Source organism: Ovis aries, chromosome 3 (genome assembly GCF_016772045.2).
Source record: "Ovis aries strain OAR_USU_Benz2616 breed Rambouillet chromosome 3, ARS-UI_Ramb_v3.0, whole genome shotgun sequence".
Lineage (NCBI taxonomy): Eukaryota > Metazoa > Chordata > Mammalia > Artiodactyla > Bovidae > Ovis > Ovis aries.
Genome location: NC_056056.1, coordinates 74,445,995 through 74,470,667, shown reverse-complemented (window position 1 = coordinate 74,470,667; position 24,673 = coordinate 74,445,995). Strand labels below are relative to the sequence as shown.

Sequence of the window (24,673 nt, the reverse complement as noted above, 5' to 3'; positions counted from 1 at the left end):
CTTTTATAAGACACTGAACAGTACTTTCTTAGTGCATTAGAACAGCAGAGGTATGTGCCTTTCCAAATTGTTTTTAAATCTAAAAGTTTTTGAACTGCCTAGCTATATGTTTTATCTTACTTCATATATTTCTGTGGGACAGGATTTTTTCCTATGATTTTTTTTCCTTGAACACCTGTTACATTTATCATGGTTCAACAGAGTAGATTTAAAATGTCATCACCATTGACTGTAATGGTTAATTCACAATGGATAGCAAAACATCAACTCATATACCTTAAACAATTTTGTCAATCATACCTCAATAAAGATGGGAAAAAATCTTATCATACTCTAAAATTGGCTTCTTGAACCACCTGCAATTTCAATATCAGCACTTGATGAGAATAATTGTGATTGTGAAAACAGAATGAATAAAGTTGAGTGAAGAATTCATCTTTAAAAACAGAAGAAATATTATATGTGGCACTTGAATTGGAAGAATCATTTCAAATAATCTTTTCCTGAGGGTCATCCTCTCTAAGCTCACTACATCTGAGTGTATTTTTTTCACAATTGCTTATTTATAACAGCTCATTAAATCTCAAAATAAGAGTGAGAAAGTATAGATTATTTTCCAGGAGTATAACTCCTAAGAGTGGGAGATGAGAATTGTGGCAAAAATCACACTTTTTGAAAGATTTTATCTGCCTTCTACCATCTCTAGAAGTGACAATAAAACTTTATAACTGGTTTTTACATTATACCTCATGGCTGGAGATTTATGGTAGAGAAATAGCAAAAAGTGACATTATCTTTAACTGTAAAGAGAAAATGACTGAAAGTTAGAAGGAAAGAAAAGCTAAAAATGTCTTGCAATAAGTTGGTCTGCCTGCTTTTATGAAGCATCTCTGCTCCTTTGAGAAAGCAATAAGATACAGCCTGCTTTGGAGAAAGGTGAAAAAAAAAAAAAGACAGCTATTCTGTTTTTCCTTTCTTTTCCTAGATAATATTTCCCCAACTCACTCTCCCCTGCACTCTATTTCAATAGTCTTACCCTGTGAATACTTTCATTAGATTATAAAGAAGCTATGCCTTTAGAATGTTTTCCTTCAAATTCCAACTACAGAATGTAACTTTTGTCTTTTTCCTGAAATAAATCACATAAATATGGCTGAGACCAGCCATCATATAAGTGGTCATAGGATGCACTCTTGAAATTTACATCTTTTGATAGATTTTTCCATACACCCACTTATTCACTAATTCATTCATCCATTCACAATCATTTACTGAATACCTTTGACTGATAAGAGGTTAAGCAAGGGAGGAATATAATATGGAACCAGATTTATCTGCCTAGAATTGTTTGGAGAACTTCAGGTGTATGATAAATAGAGGCCATCTAAGAGCAGAAAATCTCTCTTTGACCCCTCAGCATGGAAGGGGCGTGAGTGTCAGAGCTAAATTGACTAGGCTGAAATTGTAACTCCACCACTTATTAGCTACATGATGTTGGGAAAGTTATCTAGCTTCTTTAGGTTTCTTGCTCTGTAAAAATGACATTATTTACACCTGTTTGCAGAATTTTTATGAGGATGAAATTCTCTAGGGCTAGATAGGCAAGCTGTTTAGCACAGGGGTTGGCACTTAGAAGATGTTATTGAGAGTATTTACTGTGTAAATAGTAAAGCAGGCCCTGTATACATTCTTGCTTTGCTCTCCCTGCAACATCAAAAGAAAAGTTTATTCCTAGCCCGGCTGCTTCTAAGTCACGTAGTTGTGTCCGACTCTGTGTGACCCCATGAACTGCAGCCTACCAGGCTCCTCTGTCCATGGGATTTTCCAGGCTAGAGTACTGGAGTGGGGTGCCATTGCCTTCTCTGATTGTTAGCCCTGGATTCCTGCAAACTTCAGACACAGACATTCCCTTCACAAACTAAGTACAATTTCCTGGCTTAAATACACACATCTGTGTTTAAACATCCTATAAACAGAGTAAACTACATAACTGAATTGAGAGCTCTTTTAAGAACACCTCAAAAAACATCATAATATTGCCAGTGTACTGAAAAGCCCAGGAGCTTCTCTTTTTTTCTCCCTAGCTGCATGATGTAACCAAGCATTTGTCAAATCCTACTGTTTCAGAGTCTGGGGACTATTGAGTTGTTTTTTTCCAGTTCTCTTAGAGTAAAGAGAGGGAAACTCTAAGTGGGCACAGTCAGATGTGCAGGGGCAAATCACTGCACCATTAGTGAGTGGTAAGTTACCTGCCAGCCAATTCAGGAGACATGGGTTCCATCCCTGGGTCGGAAAGACCCCCGGAGAAGGAAATGGCTACCCACTCCCGTATTCTTGCCTGGAAAATTCCATGGGCAGAAGGAGCCCGTTAGGCTACAGTCCGTGAGGTCCCAAAAGAGTTGGATGCAACTTAGAGATTAAACAACAAATTTTATTTAGTTTTGCCATGAATGACCCCTTCTTCTACTACTATTTATACACATTATTCTTTGTTTAAAAATGTTGTGATAAGTAGAAGTCACATGTAAAACCCTTCTATCTCTGAATGTTTAACCATGTCCTCTTTTGGACAGTTTCTCTCTCTCTCGCCTTGCATTTACAATCAGTTCCTTTCAATTCTAACATGTTTCCTGGAAGTTGCTATCATGCCTCTCTACCTGGATAAATCTTTTTCCTCCCTCACACACCTCTGCAATCCCTTAATCTTATCACTTCTCATTATGAGAACTTTGGAAACATGCAAGTGTCATCATGTAAACAAAAAGACAAGCTTTTCTTGATGGCTTGGTAATACCGTTATGAGCATCAGTGCTACTTATAACACAGTAAGGACCTCAGATGCCAAAGAGAATAGTATCACTGGCCTGCTCTAGAGGTCCTCAAACTACCCTTCCATGTTTTAGCTGATGCCTACTCTTACTAGTTTTTCTCTTTTGTCTATCACTGTCAGGTTTTAAAGATGCCCTTTCTGTCTTCAATTTTGCTCCTTCATGTCTGCTTTGAGATGAAAATCTAGATGATCAGATAAGCAACATTTTCTAACTATCTTAGAAATAATGTCAGAGAAGCCCTCGAACAAGCAAGTCCAGGTGCTTCAGAGTCAAGGTTTATGGCTTAAAATATGCAAGACTTATCTGCCTCAAAACGCAAAGTTCCTTCTGAAGGCAGTGCATATTGGTAAGTGAGTACCCAGTAATATCTTTACTCTGATAATTCTCAAAATGGTTTTTCTTACTTCATTAATCCCAAGAAATTCTACTGGAACTAGACTCCAAACTTCTCAATCTTCCCCCCCCCCCCCCCCCCCCCCCCCCCCCCCCCCCCCCCCCGCCACCCAAGGTTTAGTCAAATAGAAGCCAAGCCTCCTTGGTATTCATCTGAGTTTGCAGGGAGGGGCATGTGCAATGTAAGAAGAAAGAGGCTGCCTTACAATCTTTGACCACCTCTCTAGCTGAAAGATGGAGGGGGAGTATGCTGGCTTGTGTTTATAGGTGGAACCTGATGCTGACATGCAACGGTTCAACTATATATCCAGAGTCAGTGATTCATTTAGTGTATCCTAGAGTGAATACAGAGAAGGCAATGGCACCCCACTCCAGTGTTCTTGCCTGGAAAATCCCATGGATGGAGAAGCCTGGTGGGCTGCAGTCCATGGGGTCGCGGAGAGTCAGGCAAGACTGAGCGACTTCACTTTCACTTTTCACTGTCATGCATTGGAGAAGGAAATGGCACCCCACTCCAGTGTTCTTGCCTGGAGAATCTCAGGGATGGGGGAGCCTGGTGGGCTGCCATCTATGGGGTCCCACAGTGTCAGACACAACTGAGGAGACTTAGCAGCAGCAGCAGCAGCAGCAGCAGACTGAATACATTTGGGGTAGAGAGAGAGAGCCTCTCTGGTGGAGCTATTTTTCTTGCTTCCCACATCCAGGCTTTCACTTGACAAACTGAGGTATGCTGGTATACTGCCTCGCAGTGACTCTCTGCATGGATACTGGAGTTAGACCTGAGTTTAAATCTAGAGTTGTTAGAACTTGGGTGACTCACTTAACCTCTCATCTATAAAATGGGAGGAATGCAGTAGTAACTCTGGTGGTATAGTTGTAAGAATTAAGAAGATCATGATCAATGAAATACTTAGCACTATTCCTGGTTGAGAAATAAAACCTAAATTTTTATGGTAAGGCAAGACAAATTTAAACAAAAAATCTTCTCTGACCTTTGGCCTCCTCTCTCCCCAAACTGTGCTTTGTGTATCAGCATTATGCATTGAACAAACCAGTTAGGAAGCAACAGTTAAAACTGGACATGGAACAACAGACTGGTTCCAAATAGGAAAAGGAGTACCTCAAGGCTGTATATTCTTATCCTGCTTATTTAACTTCTATGCAGAGTACATCATGAGAAACGCTGGACTGGAAGAAGCACAAGGCAGAATCAAGATTGCCGGGAGAAATATCAATAACCTCAGATATGCAGATGACACCACCCTCATGGCAGAAAGTGAAGAACTAAAGAGCCTCTTGATGAAAGTTAAAGAGGAGAGTGAAAAAGTTGGCTTAAAGCTCAACATTCAGAAAATGAAGATCATGGCATCTGGTCCAATCACTTCATGGGAAATAGATGGGAAACAGTGGAAACAGTGTCAGACTTTATTTTGGGGGGCTCCAAAATCACTGCAGATGGTGACTACAGCCATGAAATTAAGAGACGCTCACTCCTTGGAAGGAAAGTCATGACCAACCTAGATAGCATATTGAAAAGCAAGAGACATTACTTTGCCAACAAAGGTCCATCTAGTCAAGGCTATGGTTTTTCCAGTGGTCAGTGTGGATGTGAGAGTTGGACTGTGAAGAAAGCTGAGTGCCGAAGAATTGATGCTCTTGAACTGTGGTGTTGGAGAAGACTCTTGACTGTCCCTTGGACTGCAAGGAGATCCAACAGGTCCATCCTAAAGGAGATCAGTTCTTTGGAAGGACTGATGCTGAAGCTGAAACTCCAATAAGTTTGGCCACCTCACGCAGAGAGTTGACTCATTGGAAAAGACCCTGATGCTGGGAGGGATTAGGGACAGGAGGAGAAGGGGACGACAGAGGATGAGATGGCTGGATGGCATCATCAACTGGATGGACATGAGTTTGAGTGAACTCCAGGAGTTGGTAATGGACAGGGTGGCCTGGCGTGCTGTGATTCATGGGGTCGCAAAGAGTCGGACATGACTGAGAGACTGAACTGAACTGAACTGAAACTTCCATTATCAGGAAAAATACCCTCACAACCATAAAGAGTAACATTCTCCTAGCCTCAACAAGGCAACTCCTTAAACAATAGCATTCCTTCTTGATCTTCTAATGGGTCAGATGACCTACCTCAATGCCACTTAGATATGGATTATGTCAACAGTCATTAATATGTCATTTGATGTACAGATCTCTGACTCAAAAAACTTACATAACTGTGCCTTGATTTCTAACCAACAGAACAGTACTGAGAACTTTCTGAAATGCCTTTTTGTGGTTACAATCCTCAAATTGGGCACAAATAAAATTCTCCATGTATTTTTAAAAATCTTTTTTGACTTATTAATTTTTTGTCAATATGGGGCATAATAAACAGTAAATAAATCTTAGCTTTTCTCACCTATGTTATTACATAAGGCATGCAGATAGGTTTGAAGTACACCTGGTGGCTCAGACAGTAAAGAATCTGTCTGCAATGCAGGAGACCCAGGTTTGATCCCTGGGTTGGAAAAATTCCATGGAGAAGGGAATGGTTCCCAACTCCAGTGTTCTTGCTTGGAGAATTTCATGGACAGAGGAGCCTGGTGGCTACTGTCTATGCAGTCACAAAGAATCAGACGTGACTGAGTGACTAACACTGTAGGTAGGTTATCTCTAGCCTACCAGGAGGCAGCACATTTGTCATTTGAGAGGGTAAAACCGAACGTCCTAACAACCACAATAGGTTGACCATCTACATTTGCCCTTGCCTAGAATAATATTGTGAAGCAGGAGGAGAAAATAGTTAAATATTGCATGAAGAATGCAATTGTACTTTCTCCCTGAATTCCTATTTTGCTTTTCAACTTTTAAACTCCACTTTATTTAAAAACATACTTCCAACCATTCCAAAGTATTTTCAGGTTGGAAAGCCTTTTTGTTTCACAATAAGCTAACTGCAGGTGCAAACTCAAGGGAGATAGACCTTGAAATTTTAAGTATGTTGCCATGGTGATGGCTTGCAAGATTGTGTATGAGTTTCATCTTAACTCCCAAGCATTCAACCGAGTTCATACGTGGAGGGTCAAATCACTAGGCACACAATGTTTGCCATTCACTGGGTCCTGAGAGGTTTAGAAATAACTGTCTCTGTTGCTTATAGCAACCAGAAATCACAAAAATTCTGTCTATATATCTGTTTATCTATCTTTGTATCTATCTAGCTATTTATGCAAGTGTGGAGACCTAGTTATTTATTACCTACTCTTAACTAGCCAGTCTCGTCAGTTTGGCTGCTTTAAGTAAAGCTGTATACATACATTCAACAGTATCATTTATGCCATTGTTACAAAGAGGTGCAGTCCCAATATGAAATAGCTTTAAAATTATTCTACTGAATTTCACATTAATTTATTCTTCAAAATGGACATATCCCTATAAGAAGCACGATAATTATTTAGGGATGTTCAGTTAAAGCAAATTTTCATTCTAGTGAAATGCGGAGGAATTGCTTTTTAAAAAGGTCCCATCCTATAATGCTGGAAAGAGGATTAAAGTGTATAATTTGAGTCACTGTCAAACGCCCTCCATCCCCAAGCAACACTACCACTACCAAAAGCGAAAAAGCATACAAAAGAAGTAAATGCGTGTTATTTGAACTATCAGTATCTTAACTGCCGTTAAATGTTTCATCTGATGCTTCTGAATTCCAAAACCTTCACAAAGAACTCATGATTCATTGGTAATAAAAGCAGGAGTTCTTGACAAAAACATTTTCTTGCCATAAATGGCATCTACAGAACACTAACATTGGAAAGTTTTAATGTTATTTATATAAGAAATAATTCTTAACAAATTCTCTTCAAATTACAAGACTTTTTCCATCTAAAATGGTACTATGAAAATTAAGCCAATAATAAAAAGATTCAGTCACAGGGAGGTGGGGGAGGCGGGGGGGGGGGGGGACGGGAATGGATTTCTAAGAGTATATAATTTTTAGATTTCCTAGCAAAAACTTTTGTTGCAAAGGATCCATCAGTATACATAGTACCATACATAAAATAAGACCACAAAGGACTTACATTTGGTTAGTCACAAAACCTTCACAAAAATGTTGTTAGCTACCAAAGTCTGGCAGTTATTTAAAATTCTCTTCCCACTCCAGCACTCTTGCCTGGAAAATCCCATGGACAGAGGAGCCTGGTAGGGTGCAGTCCATGGGGTCGCAAAGAGTCAGACACGACTGAGCGACTTCACTTCGACTTCACTTTCACTACTTTACTTTGACCCATCTTCCAAAACACACACACACAAGTTGCAGAGAAGAAGCCTATTTTGACTCCAAGTTGGAAGCTCTTAGACTTGCTTTTCGCTGCTTTTGTTATTAGAATCATACATAATAGCCTGCTTCAGAGGACTCTGCCCCTCTGCTTGCCTGTAAACTAAAGCGCCTTTGTTCACCTCAAAGAGAGAGAATCTGACCCTGCCCACCTATGAATAGCTACAAGAAAGAGAAGAGATTAACACACCCCTTCCAAAGGCCGGCCATTCCTGGAGATGTTTTGCAAGACCGAGGACCCTTTCTCTTTATTTCCCCACTGCCTCTTCCTCTCTATTCTGCCTTTGGACTCTAGTTTCTAATCGCTTCTCTCTCTCTGACTCTATAAAAGAAATTGGCATGCAGACCCCAACAACTTCGTGACTTTGAGATATTGGTCTGCCATCTCAGTCAGCTGGCTTTTGAATGAAGTCGTGTTCCTTGCCTCAATACCTTGTCTCTTGGATTTATTGGTCTAGTGTCCAGCAAGCAGAGGGAGTTTGGACTCAGTAACACACACATACACACACTCTTTCTTTCTCTCTCTGTCGTTCACACTCCTCGATTTAACAGCTCCTTGATACGCTGTGAAACTATGGTAGTGCTTCTCTCCCCTCCCCCATTCTAAAAAGCCTACAGCAGTGCTGGAATTAAACAGATGAGAACACAATAATTAGCTATGCAAACTGTCAAGTAGATCTAAAAAGGAAAACAACCCAGAAAACACAACAATCAGCAGTTTCAAGTTCTAACAAGAATCTACATTGAGTTCCCATTTATTTTAAACAAAAATAGATTAGGTCTTTGAAAAATGTTCGCTGCAATTTCCATGGAAATAGGGCAAATCAGCTAATGAGTCTTTTACATCTCTAATTTCTCTGATGCTGATATAGTATAAAAGCCTTTGCTCCTCCACTCTTTCCATGTGAGTTCTGTTCTACTCTTCCATAACCAGATTTATTCCTAAGGTGAGTAGCATCTAAAATGGTTCTACAGGTAAGTGGGTCAAATCACATGCTGTGACCACCCTAAAACCCAAAATCCCCTGAGTCTCAACACAATAGCTTTATAAGAGGTAACAAAGTTAAATGGCAAGCTGGAAAGTGAAAAGAATTCTTAAATTGTCTGGTGCATTTGTGTATGAACAGAAGGGAACAGACATTCCGTTCTTTGGGTGGAGAGTACAGGCTACACAATCTGTAGCTAAATCTCTGGGGATCCTTTACTATCTTCCCCTTCTTATAACCAGGCTGAGTCCCTGTGAAGCAACACAGATTACCTCCAACATACACATGCTTTATCTGAAGTGTCAATCTAAGGCTTACATTGACAGTTAATGTCCCCTTAACCCATTATGCAGCCAGTAATAGAATTCTTTTTTAAAGCCAGAATTGTGATAAACACCATTGCTTTGAAATTTGTGTTTGCTTTAACTCTTTTATCTTCCAACTTGTAGAATAACTGCCTACTTTATAAAACTGAGATTGTATGATGGGATGCCTGAAACTAGTCTGGGATAGGGTACCGCTTTCTGAGGTCAATCATTATCTAACCCACTGACCTGACACAAATCACTCTCCATTCCAATAAAAGTAGGTTAGTGTAGATGACTCCTCAGGTCCCTTTAAAGTGTAACAATCAAGGGCAACACATGAGAAGCTTCTGGTACAGATAAATCTCTTGATTTTGGTGGTGGGTATAAGTTACACATGTGATAAAACTGCATAGCACTTTATAGATCCACATGCACACACATACAAATGCAGGTATTATCTGGTGAAATCTGAATAAGTTCCATGCTTTACATTCTGGTTTTGTTATTGAACTATAGTTATATAAGATGTAACATGGGGGGAAACTGGACAAAGGGTGTAGGGAACCTCCTGTATCTTTCTTTGCAACTATCTGTGAATCTATAACTGTTTCAAAAATGCTTTAAAATAGATAATACATGCATACATACATAAATATAATAATCTGATTTCATGAAATGTCTTATTGACCATCAAAGACAAATGCCAACCCAGGGCCTGCTCTTGTTGTTGTTCAGTTGCCGAGTCGTATCCAACTCTGTGACCTTGTGGACTGTAACATGCCAGGCTTCCCTGTCCCTCACCGTCTCCTGGAGTTTGCCCAAGTTCATATCCATATAGGGCCTATTGCTTTACCAATAAAGTGAAATTCATTGGTTCCAAATAATCCACCTTTCAGCTAAATGTGACGTTTTTACCTAAAACAACTAGTGGTTTCAAGCTGGTTAGTGGAACTTGCCTGCTGGTCCAATGGCTAAAACTGCATGTCCCCAGTGCGGGGGTCTGGCTTTGATGCCTGGTGAGGGAACTAGATCCCATGAAGTGAAAGTCACTCAGTGGTGTCCTATCTCTGTGAGCCTGTGGGCTATACAGTCCATGCAATTCTCTAGGCCAGAATACCGGAGTGGGTTGCCTTTCCCTTCTCCAGGGGATCTTCTCAAACCAGAGATCGAACTCAGGTCTCCCACATTGCAGCTGTATTCTTTACCAGCTGAGCCACAAGGGAAGCCCAAGAATGCTGGAGTGGGTAGCCTATCCCTTCTCCAGTGGATCTTCCTGGCCCAGGAATCAAACTGGGGTCTCCTGCATTGCAGATAGATTCTTTACCAATTGAGCTATCAGGGAGGCCCCAGATCCCATATGCCACAGCTAAAAGATCCTGCATGCCACAACTAAGACCTGGTATAGCCAAATAAATAAACAGATATTAAAAGTAGCTAGAATATTGACTATTTCACATTGATGTGAATAAGGAAATTGTCATATGACAGGTTGTTACTAGTGGCACCATTTTTGCCAACCCTTCTGTTATTTATTCTTGAATACTGCACCCTAAGGATTAAGACACCAAATAATTAAAAATTTCAACAACATGTCTTTCACTTAAAAGAAAATTAAAACAAAATAGAAATAGAATAAAACAAACACAATTCTAAAGGAAGTATCAGAGAGTTACTAAAAATTGAATTTCTAATATTTATATGCTGAGGATTCTACAGTTTCCATGTAATAAGCTTCTCCTATGATGAGTAATCTTGCTGTCTATTCCTAAAACCCTGTGGAATCCTATTCATCTAAAAATTCGGCTGTGCTCAATACATTTCATGTCAATGTCACAGAATCCAGTGGATTCTTCTGACCTTCATGAGGTCTAAAAATAATGGCCATTGTCTTAGTGATTTTGTACCTATATGTTGATCAAAGTTTGATTCTTAAGTTTCACAAATGGGGCAAAAGAAAGCAAAATAGATGCCCATAGCTGACTTCTGTAAGAGGTAAAGTAGGTGAAAAGAGGCAAAGCAAGCAGGAAACTATGAAGAAGAGTGAGCAGAAGGAAAGGGGAAAGGTAAGAAAACGCTTCCCTCATGTATGTTTCAGGGCGGTAGGGGAATCTCGGGACTTCCCTGGCAGCTCAGCTGGTAAAGAATCTGCCTGCAGTGTGGGAGACCTCGGTTTGATCCCTGGGTTGGGAAGATCCCCTGGAGGAGGGCATGGCAAGCGACTCCAGTATTCTTGCCTGGAGAATCCCCATGGACAGGGGAGCCTGGCAGGCTATACTCCACGGGGTCACAAAGAGTCATATATGACTAAGCACAGCACAGAGGAATCTCAGTTCATTTTACAGATAAGACCAATATCAGAGGTATTTCACACTTAGAAAGTAGGTCTAATGTCTCACCAGTGAGATATAAAATAGGTCTTGGGTTTCAGAATTCCAGGAAAAGATTTGGAAGAAATGAAGAATTATGAAATTTACAAGTCAAAGTAAATTAATACATCACATAACCTCTACTCCAGGACTAGCCAACTAAAATGTGTCTTTAGCTCTCTTGCGGCAGTGAAGATTTCACTTCTCTTAAACACCAGAGCTTAAGACATAGAACAGGAAAGGTGCCTAGAAGAAGATTGTCCGGTCCTTGAACATCTTTCACCAAATGATACAAGGTAAAACACACAGAGGCATTTCTCAGTCATCTTAATTTAAAAAGGCAAAGAAAGGTGAGTTACCTGCTAGAAATCCTTTAGAACCCAAGCATACTTCTCCCAGAGTTAAGTCTACTGGTTACTATAAATTTAAAATGGTAGAAGAGCTATTCTTGCCACCTAAGAAATATCACCTATTACCTGGTTCTTTAAGAATTGAGTCATTAGCCACTGCAATTGCTGACCTATGGGTACACTGTGAGAATAATTTAGGGCAGAGATCAGGAGTAAGGCATTCTGCGCTCTGGGAAAACTAGCAGAACAGGCCATCAGAAATTTATATATTTCCAGGAGAAAAACTTCTGAATCTAGATTTTTGCATCTTCCCATAATCAGAAAATCATGAAAACCATGGACTGAGAATATCTACTCCTCATGGCTAGCAGCAACCTTCTACTGTGATGTATGCTTGACTGCCTATGTCCCTTCACCTAACTCATATATACTGACCTACCTCTTTGGAGCAATGTCTCAAAGCTATCTGAGACACTGTCCCTTGGCTATAGTCCTTGGTAAATCCCCCAATAAAAGTGAAACTCACAGTTCTCATGGTGTGCTTTTTTTTTTTTAAGTTGACAATCCCAATGATTAGCCAAGAAAGATACTGGACTTAGAGTCTGTTATATAGGATGAAGTAAGTCAGAAACAGAAAAACAAATATCATATATTAGCAAATTTATGTGGAATCTAGAAAAATGTTACAGATGGATCTATTTGCAGGGCAGGATTAGAGACGTAGGCATAGAGAACAGGCAAGAAAACATCGCAGGAAGGGGAAGGTAGGACAGATTGGGAGATTAGGATTGACAGAAACACACTACCATGTGTAAAAGAGATACCTAGTAGTCGGAGAAGGCAATGGCAACCCACTCTAGTACTCTCGCCTGGAGAATCCCATGGATGGAGGAGCCTGGTAGGCTGGTAGGCTGCAGTCCATGGGGTCATGAAGAGTCGGACACGACTGAGCGACTTCACTTTCACTTTTCACTTTCATGCACTGGAGAAGGAAATGGCAACCCATTCCAGTGATCTTGCCTGGAGAATCCCAGGGACGGGGGAGCCTGGTGGGCTACCGTCTCTGGGGTCGCAGAGTCAGATACGACTGAAGCGACTTAGCAGCAGCAGCAGCAGCAAGAGTGGGAATCTACTACAAAGAACAGAAAGCTCACCTCAGTGCTCTGTGATCACCCAAATGGGTGAGATAGGGGGTGGTAAGGTGGGAGAGAGGTTCAGGAAGAAGGGGATACATATATACATATAATATAGCTGATTTGCCTCATTGTACAGCAGAAACTAACACATTATAAAGCGATTATATTCCAATTGAAAGAAATTTAAAAAAAAAAGACACTAAGGGTCATCAAAGTGAAAGTCGGTCAGTGTGTCTGATTCTTTGTGACCCCATGAACTCATGACCCCACCAGGCTCCTCTGTCCACGGAATTCTCCAGGCCAGAATACTGGAGTGGGTAGTCATTCCCTTCTCCAGGGGATCTTCCCAACCCAGGGATTGAGCCCAGGTCTCCTGAATTGAAGGGGGATTTTTTTATTGTCTGAGCCTCCAGGGAAGACCGTGGGTGGTGAACATGTTTCAAAGCTGCTGTAACAGGATCCAGGCCTTCACGTGTCCATAATAGAAAAAGCTAGTGAGAAGTGTCGGGTTACCATCCTGCATAACACTTCACCCCTCTTTCCTCTGCCTATCACCACAATGCATCCTGAGCTTTGTGGGGTCCAGGTAATGCTTTACAGTGAAAATGTTTCAAGCTAACTGTGTTCTGGAAGTCAAATCTATCATTATAAGATTTCATTAGAAGCTAAGTCTCTCCTACACATAACAATTTGTACTCCAAAATGCTGGTTTCCCAGAGTATCCATTAAATCCTGTCTGGGTTTAAATGCTGATAAGAAATAGAAAAAAAAATTAAAAATGAAATCATTATAACTTCTATAAATTAAGTCTTAATATTGTATCAAAGTTTTAATATCATTTCCTATGTCTACAAATATTTCTCTGCTAAGTATTTCCACCTGCTATAGACATTCACAAACTATATAAGTTTTTATAGCTAAATTATGAACACTCATAAAAATTATTTGCCCTACACATTTAACCTTTGTTCTCAATATAGACCCACTTTCTTTTTCACATTTATAGGAAAACGCTTACAAAGTCTTGTTCTCTGAGGATGCCATTGGTACTGATTAAATTTATTTTTCATAAATCTTTATTGGTGATGAGAATTTTTTGCAGACTGTGCTGTTGATTGCTTATGTTACCTCTTTCTTTACCACTTTCATTAGAAGCCTCCTTGTACCTTGTTTTCTTAGAGAAGAATTTGAAACTGATTTGGGGATGAAGGAATTTTAGTCCAGTGTATACAGCACTTTATGAAACATTTATTGATATAAAGCCTAAAAATACACATGGTAGGTAGAGCATTCATGTGGGTAATTATTTAGCAGATTCAGCCCATAATTTTACACCACAGGGTTCTTACTAGGAATACCAGAAAGGGAATCAGAGTTTCTTGACACATGGTAATAAATATTTTCACTTATAATGAATAATTTAGCTCTTTTGCTATTCAGAGTATAAAAAATAGATCTGAAATAATTTCAAGATCTCTTTGCAAAGGTGAAGGTTTTGGAACACAAGGAGAAAACAGGCAGCACAGGCCACTTTTCTCTTGTTTTCACAGAATTGCTTGTTTTTGTGATGCACATACTGCAAAAATTTCCCTCATTTGTCAAGATGATGTCAAAACAAGAAGATGTTGTTCCTTCTATAGCATTTCCTATTGTTAGTTTTAAGGATTCCAAACCAATAATTATCTGAAATTTACAGGCCTTGTACACAGAGTGCTAAGAAGCCTCTAGATTCTTCACTATGGAAATGCAAAAGGAGATTTCCCTCTAATGCTAGCCATGACTGGAATTATTCTCCCACCAGTTTCAAAATGAACATTTCATAAGAAAACTCCAGATGCAGATTCACCTAAAAATTCAGGGGAGATGACTTAACAAAAGGAAAAGCAGTCTATACTTTAAAGACACTTTTCTTTAAAAAGTTTTTCTTTTAAATGAAATTCTCAATTATTCACACTCTAAAATTATAAAGTATTAGAGCTACAAACCCCTCATCTTACAAATGGGGGAATCAAGTATCAGATTTTAAATAGCTAGTTTTTCACCACACAGTAGCAGTAAAACTTTCTCTAGTATAATGTCTTTACATAAACCTATTAGAGTAAAATGCTTTAAAATTGTATAAACTCTAAAAAATAACCTATTCACCAAGGGACATGTTGAATTCGAGGTGAACTGGGACAGCCTGGTGGCTCAGATGGTAAAGCATCTGCCTACAATGCGGGACACCGGGGTTCAATCCCTGGGTCAAGAAGATCCCCTGGAGAAGGAAATGGCAACCCACTCCAGTACTCTTGCCTGGAAAATCCCATGGACGGAGGAGTCTGGTCGGCTACAGCCCATGGGGTCTCAAAGAGTCAGACACGACTTAGCGACTTCACTTTAGTTAGTTAGTTTGCTGCGGCTGCTAAGTTGCTTCAGTCATGTCCAACTCCGTGACCCCATGCACTATAGCCCGCCATGCTCCTCTGTCAATGGAATTTTCCAGGCAAGAACACTGGAGTGGGTAGCCATTCCCTTGTCCAGGGGAGCTTCTCCACCCAGGGGTCAAATCTGGGTGTCCCGCATTGCAGGCAGATTCTTCACCATCTGAGCCACCAGGGAAGCCAGAGGCAGCTGTAAGAATAGGTCTAGAATTCAGGAGAGTGCTCTCTGCTGAGAATGGTAAAATTTCTCAAGGAAACTGAGAAAGTAAAAGAGAGTCTGTGACCAACTTCAAAATAAAACTGATACTAATATGGGTGGGAAGAAAAAAAATTGTTTTCCTCCTAAAATATTTGACTGAATGTTTCTTAGTAGAAATTCTGGGTAGCCCAGTGGGAAGAAATCTCTTAGGTATTTGTGGAAATAAATCCAATTGATGTCAAATTTTCCAAAAGTCGTTTGATGTCACTCAGTGGCATATATGACACAAAAATCCAATAAAAGAAACCATTTCTCAAAGGGCATATTGAATGTTAATTCTGCAGCAATGACAGAAGTACAAAGCTTACGTAAGATCCTAATGTCAGGGGAAGCTGGATGAAGAGTGACCTCTCTTTAAATATTATTATAACATTTCTATAAATTTAAATCATTGCAAACTAAATAATTTATTTCAAAACTAAAATATAAAAGAATCATACTGATCTGATCAACTTATATGTAAATTGGCAAAACTGAAAATAATTATAAAATAATTATCTTTGAAAACAGATACAGATGCTTTCATAAAGGAAAAGAATACAATTATAACCATAAAAAAGTACCTATGAATTCTTTACTTTTGCAGTATTTACAGACACAAAATATGTATTATCCTCATTTGAATGACATCTTTAGAAATGATCTTACACTATAGACTTTCAAATAAACCGAGCATATACATTTTTACTTCATCTCATCATTTTAAACCCTCAATCCTCTTGCTAAAGAAATACAAAGGGTTGATGCATCATTTAGGGAATTGTTAACAGAGAAAGAGAGGTTAAAGTCAGTGTTTATTTTGTTATTGCATCAGCCATTTCCTGTTTAAAATGACTACATTTATTGCAACTAAAGTCAAGTATCAGGCTATTTGAACAGCTAGGAAGACAGGAATCTTAGAAACTTTTGTTGCACGACTCGTCACCTGAGCTTACGGTCTCTAGCTTGAAATTTTGAAAAATAATAAGAACTATTCATTTTGATATTTTATACCTAAGGTTATTATTTCACTCAGTTCTAATGAATGGTTCATCAAGTTTCCCATTAATTATTCATTATATTTTAAACTACTTACTGAGAAAGTGATAATATTGATAGTAACTCAGTAACAGAGTAGGCTATTTACATAATTATTGCTTATTCAAAATTGCTCCAATCTATGCCAGACCTTTGCTTCCTGCCTATTCCCACCCATGTTCTAGTTTCTTTTGGTGGGGGCCCTTCAAAAAGAAAATAGAGTCAGAGAAGTAGAATTATGCATACTGAAAATTATTGCTGGAGTAACTTACAGTTACACTCATTTATACCCTAGCAGCCTGAGATAGTTATACTTAATCTGAAGTGTCTAATTACTATTGGAAAAACGACTCAATATTTTAAGTCATCCCACCAGTAAAAGGAAATCAATTTCTTATTTTTTAAAGGAAAATTTTTAGCAGCAATGTATAATTTTAACAAAGAAAAATAGATATACTATATACGCAGGTGATTTTTAACTAAAAATTTATACACATTTTATATTACTTGTATTATTCACAAAACATGAAAACTGGCTTTTAAGAAATCAATACGCTATCCTAAGAAGATGTAGAACAGGAAATGGTCACCTTGACTGATTTGAGACAAGCTACTTGGGATCTTGCTTCATACTCCAACACCCTCAGTGCCCTAAACACCACTTCAGAGGCTGGTACTGGTATTACAGGATGTGTAGCCCACTGAATTAGACTTGATTCTGTGTTACCTTTTATGACTGGCTAACTCAGGCTGCTCAAACAAATTCAGAGAAGATGCAGCAGAAAAACAGTGCATCTACTTAGCTCACAGTGAACATCCTTTCTTCAAACCACCATGAAGTGTGTAATCGATGCTCAGCAAAAATGTGTTTATTATTTGAGACAATAGGGTAAAATTGTTCAGCCTTCAGTACTCCGCTAGTTTTATATGCGTTTGTCTTTTCTCTTCAGCTGGACTTTAAAGTTAGAAAGTATCTTACTTTCCTTTGAGTCACCCTTGACATTAAGCAGAGCTCTGGTAGGAAGTGAAGTGAAGTGTAAGTTGCTCAGTCATGTCTGACTCTTTGTGACCCCTTGTGACCCCATGGACTGTAGCCTGCCAGGCTCCTCTGTTCATGGAATTTTCCAGGCCAGAACACTGGAGTGGATAGCTGTTCCCTTCTCCAGGGGATCTTCCCAACACGGGGATCTAATCCAGGTGTCCCGCATTGCAGGTGGATTCTTTACCATTTGAGCCACCAGGGAGTTCTGCTGCTGCTACTGCTGCTAAGTCACTTCAGTCGTGTCCGACTCTGTGCGATCCCAGAGATGGCCGCCCACCAGGCTCCCCCATCCCTGGGATTCTCCAGGGAAAGGCAAGAATATTGGAGTGGGTTGCCATTTCCTTCTCCAATGCATAAAAGTGAAAAGTGAAAGTGAAGTTGCTCAGTCGTGTCCGACTCCTAGCGACCCCACAGACTGCAGCCTACTAGGCTCCTCTGTCCATGGGATTTGCCAGGCAAGAGTACTGGAGTGGGTTGCCATTGCCTTCTCCGAGGAAGTTCTAGTATAGATTAATCAATCAGTATATATTTTTTCACATTTTAACTACTAAATGGACAAAAAAAAAACACTGAAGTAGTGCTTAGTAATTGCTTATAAATGATAAATTTAAGCATTCTGGAAAGAGATGGTATACTTCTTGAAGGCCTAAGAAAACTCTAGGCAAACCCAAGTAGCTTACTACCCCCAAATTTCTAGTTTTTCATATGTCTTCTTGAGACCTATTATGTATCAGCTAAATATTTAGCAGTGTTTTAAAGCAGACACAGACATACACTACATTCAATTCTGAAAATATTGTAGTCCTACTACGAATCCTGTGGCTAGGCGATCCACTCAAATCTAAATGAGCTCATTGAAAGAAGTCACAGCACATGATTGAAAACAATGATTTTTCAGCCTGTGGGAGGTTAAGTGGTCTAGAAAACACATCTAGTCATGCAATATAATCCATTATGTAGGTTGTCCGCACATGGATGACTGAGAATCGATTCTTGGGGTTATACCTCTATGACTCCAAAATAAGGAGCTTCAAAACACATCAAAATTCTATGTACAATTTTGGATTTCAAAATAAAATAGTAGTGTTCTGAAGTCATAAAGGTAGTCTTAGTCATATACATTCCTTATTATACATACACAGTATTATATATTTTGTATATATAATAGCTTTTCATTATAAGAAAAACCCTTTCCCTGGATGACTGAATGGGACAGCATTGTCTTTGAAGCTGTAGTGAAACTGAAAGTCACTCAGATGTGGCTGACACTTTGCGACCCCATGACCTATACAGCCCATTGAATTCTCCAGGCCAGGATACTGGAGTGGGTAGACTCTTCCTTCTCCAGGGAATCTTCCAAATCCAGGGATCAAACCCAGGTCTCCTGCATCACAGGCAGATTCTTTACCAGCTGAGCCACAAGGGAAGCCCAAGGATGCTGGAGTGGGTAGCCTATCCTTTCTCCAATGGATCTTCCTGATCCAGGAATCGAACTGGGGTCTCCTGCATTGCAGGTGGATTCTTTACCAACTGAGCTCTCAGGGAAGCCCTTGAAGCTGTATTAGAGTTTTTAATTTGAAATATGTGAAGAGGTTGGACAGGTGAAGGTGTTTGCCCACAGACCTAAACAACCCTCCCATGCCACCTATGAATTTACCAGTAAATCTAGACTGTGAGGTTCTGTAATTTTAATTTGGTCTGATATATGCTTAGAGTCAAGACTGTGGTCCCGTTATGCTTAAATAAAAAATATCACGAAAACAAACATGATAGCACACAGACTTCAAGACTGATGACTTTTGAAGATTGATTTCTTTTGGTTCCCTAAATAATATTCAAGTCATTCCCACCATTACATGCAGGTTTTGTCTTTTAAAGTAAGGAATACTTAAGGTAATAAAGCGTTTTCTATTTATTCATGGGAAAATAGTAAGAAAACTTTCTGAGCCTTGTTTTGTTATCAGGAAAATAAATTGTGGCTTAATCTGCAGTCTCTCTCTCTCCCTCTCTCTCTCTCTCTCTCTTTCTATATATATATATATATATATATTTCCCCCCCCACAGCAATGAAAATAAAAATATATAACTGATTTTCATCTTTTTGGTGAAGAGTAGTTCTCAGATAGTTTCCATTGCATAATCAAGTGAATTCAAATGAGGATGAAAATTTGAGGGTCAAAAGAAAACAAAGTGTCTAGTGGTAATCACACATACTTCATGAAACAGAACTACAAAACTAGCAAATCTCTTTTATATATTTTTGCTTTTTCATGGTTATTATTTAGTTTGGACTCAAGGTGTCTTAATTTTCTGTGAGACACTAGAGATGCCCATGAGTTTTTTTATCTGCCTGTGGCTTTCCCCAATTATTCTGTATACTGGAAATTGCCTATCTACTTGATAATGTGCTTGGCTCCATTCTCTGTGTTAGAGTAATGAGCGAAGGGAGCCTTCAGGAGAGTCAAGTATCAACAATCAACTAAATGTAAATAAGATGGCAGAAAGTAAATATATTTCTGGGTCAATGTGGTAACCTTAGTAGAAATCAATAACATTCAAAGACTAAATATACACAAAAAGGCACAAGCAGAATTTGCTAAGTCGCTTCAGTCGTATCCGACTCTGTGCAACCCAATAGACGGCAGCCCACCAGGCTCCCCCGTCCCTGGGATTCTCCAGGCAAGAACACTGGAGTGCATTGCCATTTCCTTCTCCAATGCATGAAAATGAAAAGTGAAAGTGAAGTCACTCAGTCGTGTCCAACTCTTAGCGACCTCATGGACTGCAGCCTACCGGGCTCCTCCATCCATGGGATTTCCCAGGCAAGAGTACTGGAGTGGGGTGCCAATGCCTTGGGGTCATTATATTCTGCTGAATTTAAATACAGTTTATTATTTCTGTTTAGTAATAGAGGTCCCCATGTCTAAGGAGCCGTGGCTGCGCAGGAGCAGGAGGGCCTAGAGGCGCCATCCCACGTTGGCATCACTGAGTTGATGGCCATGAGTCTGAGTGAACTCCGGGAGTTGGTGATGGACAGGGAGGCCTGGTGTGCTGCGATTCGTGGGGTCGCAAAGAGTCGGACACGACTGAGCGACTGAACTGAACTGAACTGAATAGAGGTCTGGAACAAACGGCATGTCAGTCCAAAAATGACAGTTAAAACAGCAGAGGAAAAAAGAACAGGGAGTATAGGAAATGGAAAGTAAAAAAGAAGACTGAATAAAAGATACCACTTGGGTCTGAGTATAATTAACTCTTCGCTAACTCTGTTCACCTATGAATTATGCTGGTGCTCATAACACTGGAATTAAGACCACTTATTTTGACAAGGCAAAATCTTGTTTCAAATGTGTTATTTTCCAAATGGGCAGAGTATAAGCTTACTTCTTGAAACATTTAAATTTAATATAGACAAAGACTGAAAGTCCTTGGCTACATGCATTATTTTCCCATTTGAAAAAGGGCTTCTCCCATCAATTAGCGTTCTGCCTACTGCATCGATCATATAGTGAACTGATTGCTCATGTAGTTTATAAATGCACCCAGATGCTGTGGGATGATCACATTCTGTAAATTAAAGGAGCATATGGAAGGCACACGGACAGTAACATTTCATCATAACTACCGAAAACATCCTTAATATGCAATGCTACATCACTAATTACTTTGTAACTGTGTAAGCATTTCCTGGTTAATGTCTTGGTGAGAAATTTGCTTGGCAGTTGAGCCCAAATGCTATTGTGACCAAACATTTAATACCACTTTAGGGCTCTTCTAGTTTTATTCCACAGAAGGAGAATGGGGCTGTCAGCCTATTCTTGATGCTATTCAGTTGTTAAGCCTTTTTCTGACTCTTTGCGACCCTGTGGACTATAGCCTACCAGGCTCCTCTGTCCGTGGGATTTCCCAGGCAAGATACTGGCATGGGTTGCCATTTCCTTCTCCAGGGGATCTTCTGACCCAGGGATTGAACCCATCTCTCCTGCATTGGCAGGTGGACTCTTTACCAATGAGCCATATAAGGAAGTCCTTCTCAGCCTATTAGGCAACCTTGATTGGACAAAGTAATTGAAAATATTTATTCTCTAACACTGGGTTATCTTGCTTAATGAACATGAGTCAACACTCCAAAATATAAATATCTGTTCAAAGATCTATCTGTAGACAATATTTTTTCCTAAGAACATCAGAGGGAATTTGCCAGCTGGGGAGAATTTTGCTGTTTAGTGGACTCTCTTTAATTTTGAAAAATAAGGCATGGAAGAAAAGGACTGGAGAAAGTATAAGAAATTGGTTTCATTTGTTAACTCTAGGAAAATCAATATAATTTCAGTAAATTATTTAAAATGTATCCCAGGATATTAAAGGTAAAGATTTTCATTTACTTTAAGGCATACATAATTCCTTGCCAAGTTTCAAAAAGCAGTCAAAAGAGACATGCAACATGGCAAGACTTTTAGAAATGGAAATTCTCTCCATACACAAGATCCACCAGCCAAATGCAAGAGGTGTATACTTAAACTTTTAAAACTGTTTTTTCACTGGTACATTTTGACTGCATGAACTTGGTAAAATTCAGTTTTACTTAGGACTGGGAATTGTGTCTGGATTCACCTTAGGATTTTGAAATAATAATTAAAATAATAGAATTCGTAAGTAAATTCATTTTCTATTCTTTCTCAATCCTATGACACTTCTGGGCAAAGACAATGACCAATTTTCTGGGCTTCATTGAGGATGCTGAGTCATTAAGTTCATTGTAGAATTTGAACTAGGCATTGGTCAAGCCCTGAGACTGCATGATAAAATCAACAAGTACTTAAATAAAACATTCAAAGTTATTCTAGAAATGAACGTGTATTTATGAGTCAGAAGTAAAATAACAGATTAGTCAGCATGAGCTCCTTATGTTTTCAAAATTGAAAACTTACTTAGGGAAAAAGTCAATAAGCCTTATCGATGATTGAATTGTTACAATCTGAAAATAAGTTTAGTAGTTATTGCCTTACTTATGTTTAAATACTACAAGCTCAAACAACGTGACAACTAAATTTAAATTTTGTTCCTACTTCTCCTGAATATGACAAAGAGGAAAAGATTACAAACAACAACAAATAACACACCACTTATAATCTGGCAAAGTACCGTCTATTCATGGAACTTCTCTCCTAATCTATGAAAAATAGTTGTCACAACAGACATGACTTTCTCATAATGAAAGGACGATGCAATCAGAAGTTACTTTGAAAAGGGAGGCCAGGCTTCCTTCACTATTAAGCCAACTCCTCCCTTCCCCCTCCTCCCTCCCCTTTCCTGAGATTCACTCCCTTCTATTCTCCATCTGCTCCGCCCCCACCTATTGTCTCTACTCCCTGCCAAGCATGCCAATCCCATCTGGTCCTACTCTTGCTTCTGCTGGCTCTAATTCCCATGGGCCTAGGAAACAGTTCAATGCCAAGGTTTTTCTCCTCTTCAGGAGAATAAGGATAGCTAGGAGACTATCAAACAATTAGCCAAAGAATCCACACACATGAACAAGCACATAATGTCTCAAATACACAATTCTCTCCTAGGCTAAAATTAAAAAATGTTTCTAATTCTCTTATCTCAGATTCATTTTTAAAAACTGAAATCATCCTATTTCTGAAATAATCAAAATTCATATTTCAAAAATACAAATACTTTCATTCATCCCAGATATGCATTTTTTCAGTAAGCAGAAATAATTAGTGTAAATAAATGTTACTCAAATCTTACCATCATGAAATATTTCCATTAATTAATCAGATTTAATAATCACTAGTACATTTTCTGCTGCATTAAACATACATTTAATTCACACATTCCACCTTCATGACTTCTCAACGAAAATCCACTCTGCCGCAAAAGCATGCATGGTCAGAATGTAAGCATATTTAGGCAAAATTATCATCAAGTCATTAACAACAATAAAGCAGTCTGGCAGGTATTGAAAGCAGCTTTTATTCATGCTTTTACTCGAACCAACTTAATACATATATACATATATAGAAACACACACACACACACAATTTTCGGTTGTTTCTGCCACAAGCATGCTCAAAAACCTCTGAAGCTCACAGAAAGCAGCAAACAAAAGTATAAGCAACCATGCTCAGGGTTTAAGGACATTTAAAAATTTAAAACAACCTTTCTACATTTCCTATAGAGCATGCATAAATTTGACATGCAATTCCAAGAAGAAACAGTTTAATATAAATCTTAAAATTAGTTTATCCAAAAGAGTTTATTCTTAGTTTCATTATTATTGTTCTCAGGCTTCTGGTATCTTAAACCCTGCATGCTGCAGTTCTAAGCTGTGCTGAGCACCGGCTGTGATAGAAGAAGCTACCTGCGAGTTTTCACAGTGCCATCTCATATCCATGTCTGTCTGGCTACCCTGCGTGCTTAGAGCTTTTTTTCTTAATTCTTAATGGAAATCCTAGGAAATTTAGTCCATCCTCTGAAATCAATACTGGTGACAGGAGAGCTCCCTGACTCAGTGGGAGATCAAAATGATAAATTGCCTGCGCATCAGCCTGGCCTATCAGTGCCCTGCACACAGATGGGCGAGAAAAGACACAGAAAAGGCTCTATCAGTCACGTGTCGCCAATGAGCCAATGGCTGACGAGCTACTGCAGGAAGGGATGCTGCAGTTCCGTCTGCAGTTGAGGAGGCTGTTGGTACACAGCCCACAACCCGCGCCCCGCTCAAAAAGTCTAGGCAGTTGCTGCTGTTGAATTTGCTCCCTGGCTGCGACTGCATAGGGAAACCGACATCCCCCTAAATCCCTGACCTAAATAAAGACCTATTTTCATGCACGGGAATTTTTCTCGGTAATCCAATTTTTACTTTGTAATCCAATGTTATATAGCCCAGCAGAAAAAAAACTACTTTTTAACATCCCAACCCTTAAACTTCTCTTATGTGCTTTCCTTCAGCTGATCATCACGTTTTCACCTAATATTAAATTAGAAGCCTTAAACTGCAATTAGCATGCAAACCTCCTAACAGAATCAGCTCAAAGCTTTATAATTGTAATTTTATTTCCAAGTTAATGAATGGCATTTTTTGAATGCCCTGTATATAATGAGTATTTTTATGGGATAATTTTGCAATGGCAATTATGCAATATTAAGAAGTAGATTACTATGCTTTTTTTGTGTGTGTGCCAATTAGAGCTGTTTCTCTTTAAAGACAATTTAAGTCCCAA

At 39.2% G+C, this 24,673-nt stretch overlaps 1 protein-coding gene across 34 annotated transcripts in view; it reads right to left on the bottom strand.

Annotated features, from left to right (window-relative positions):
- The window catches only part of NRXN1 (neurexin 1), a 1,208,609-nt gene that overhangs the window by 40,121 nt on the left and 1,143,815 nt on the right, over positions 1 to 24,673 (bottom strand). For 2 of the 34 annotated variants that reach the window (XM_027966859.2, XM_042246200.1), the window contains exon 1: positions 23,812 to 24,011. The exons of the other annotated variants lie outside the window; for them this stretch is intronic. In XM_027966859.2, the coding sequence (XP_027822660.1) occupies positions 23,812 to 23,844 (33 nt within the window). In that variant the 5' untranslated portion in view covers positions 23,845 to 24,011. Of the gene's footprint in view, positions 1 to 23,811; positions 24,012 to 24,673 lie in introns of those variants that run through there. 34 annotated transcript variants of the gene reach the window in all.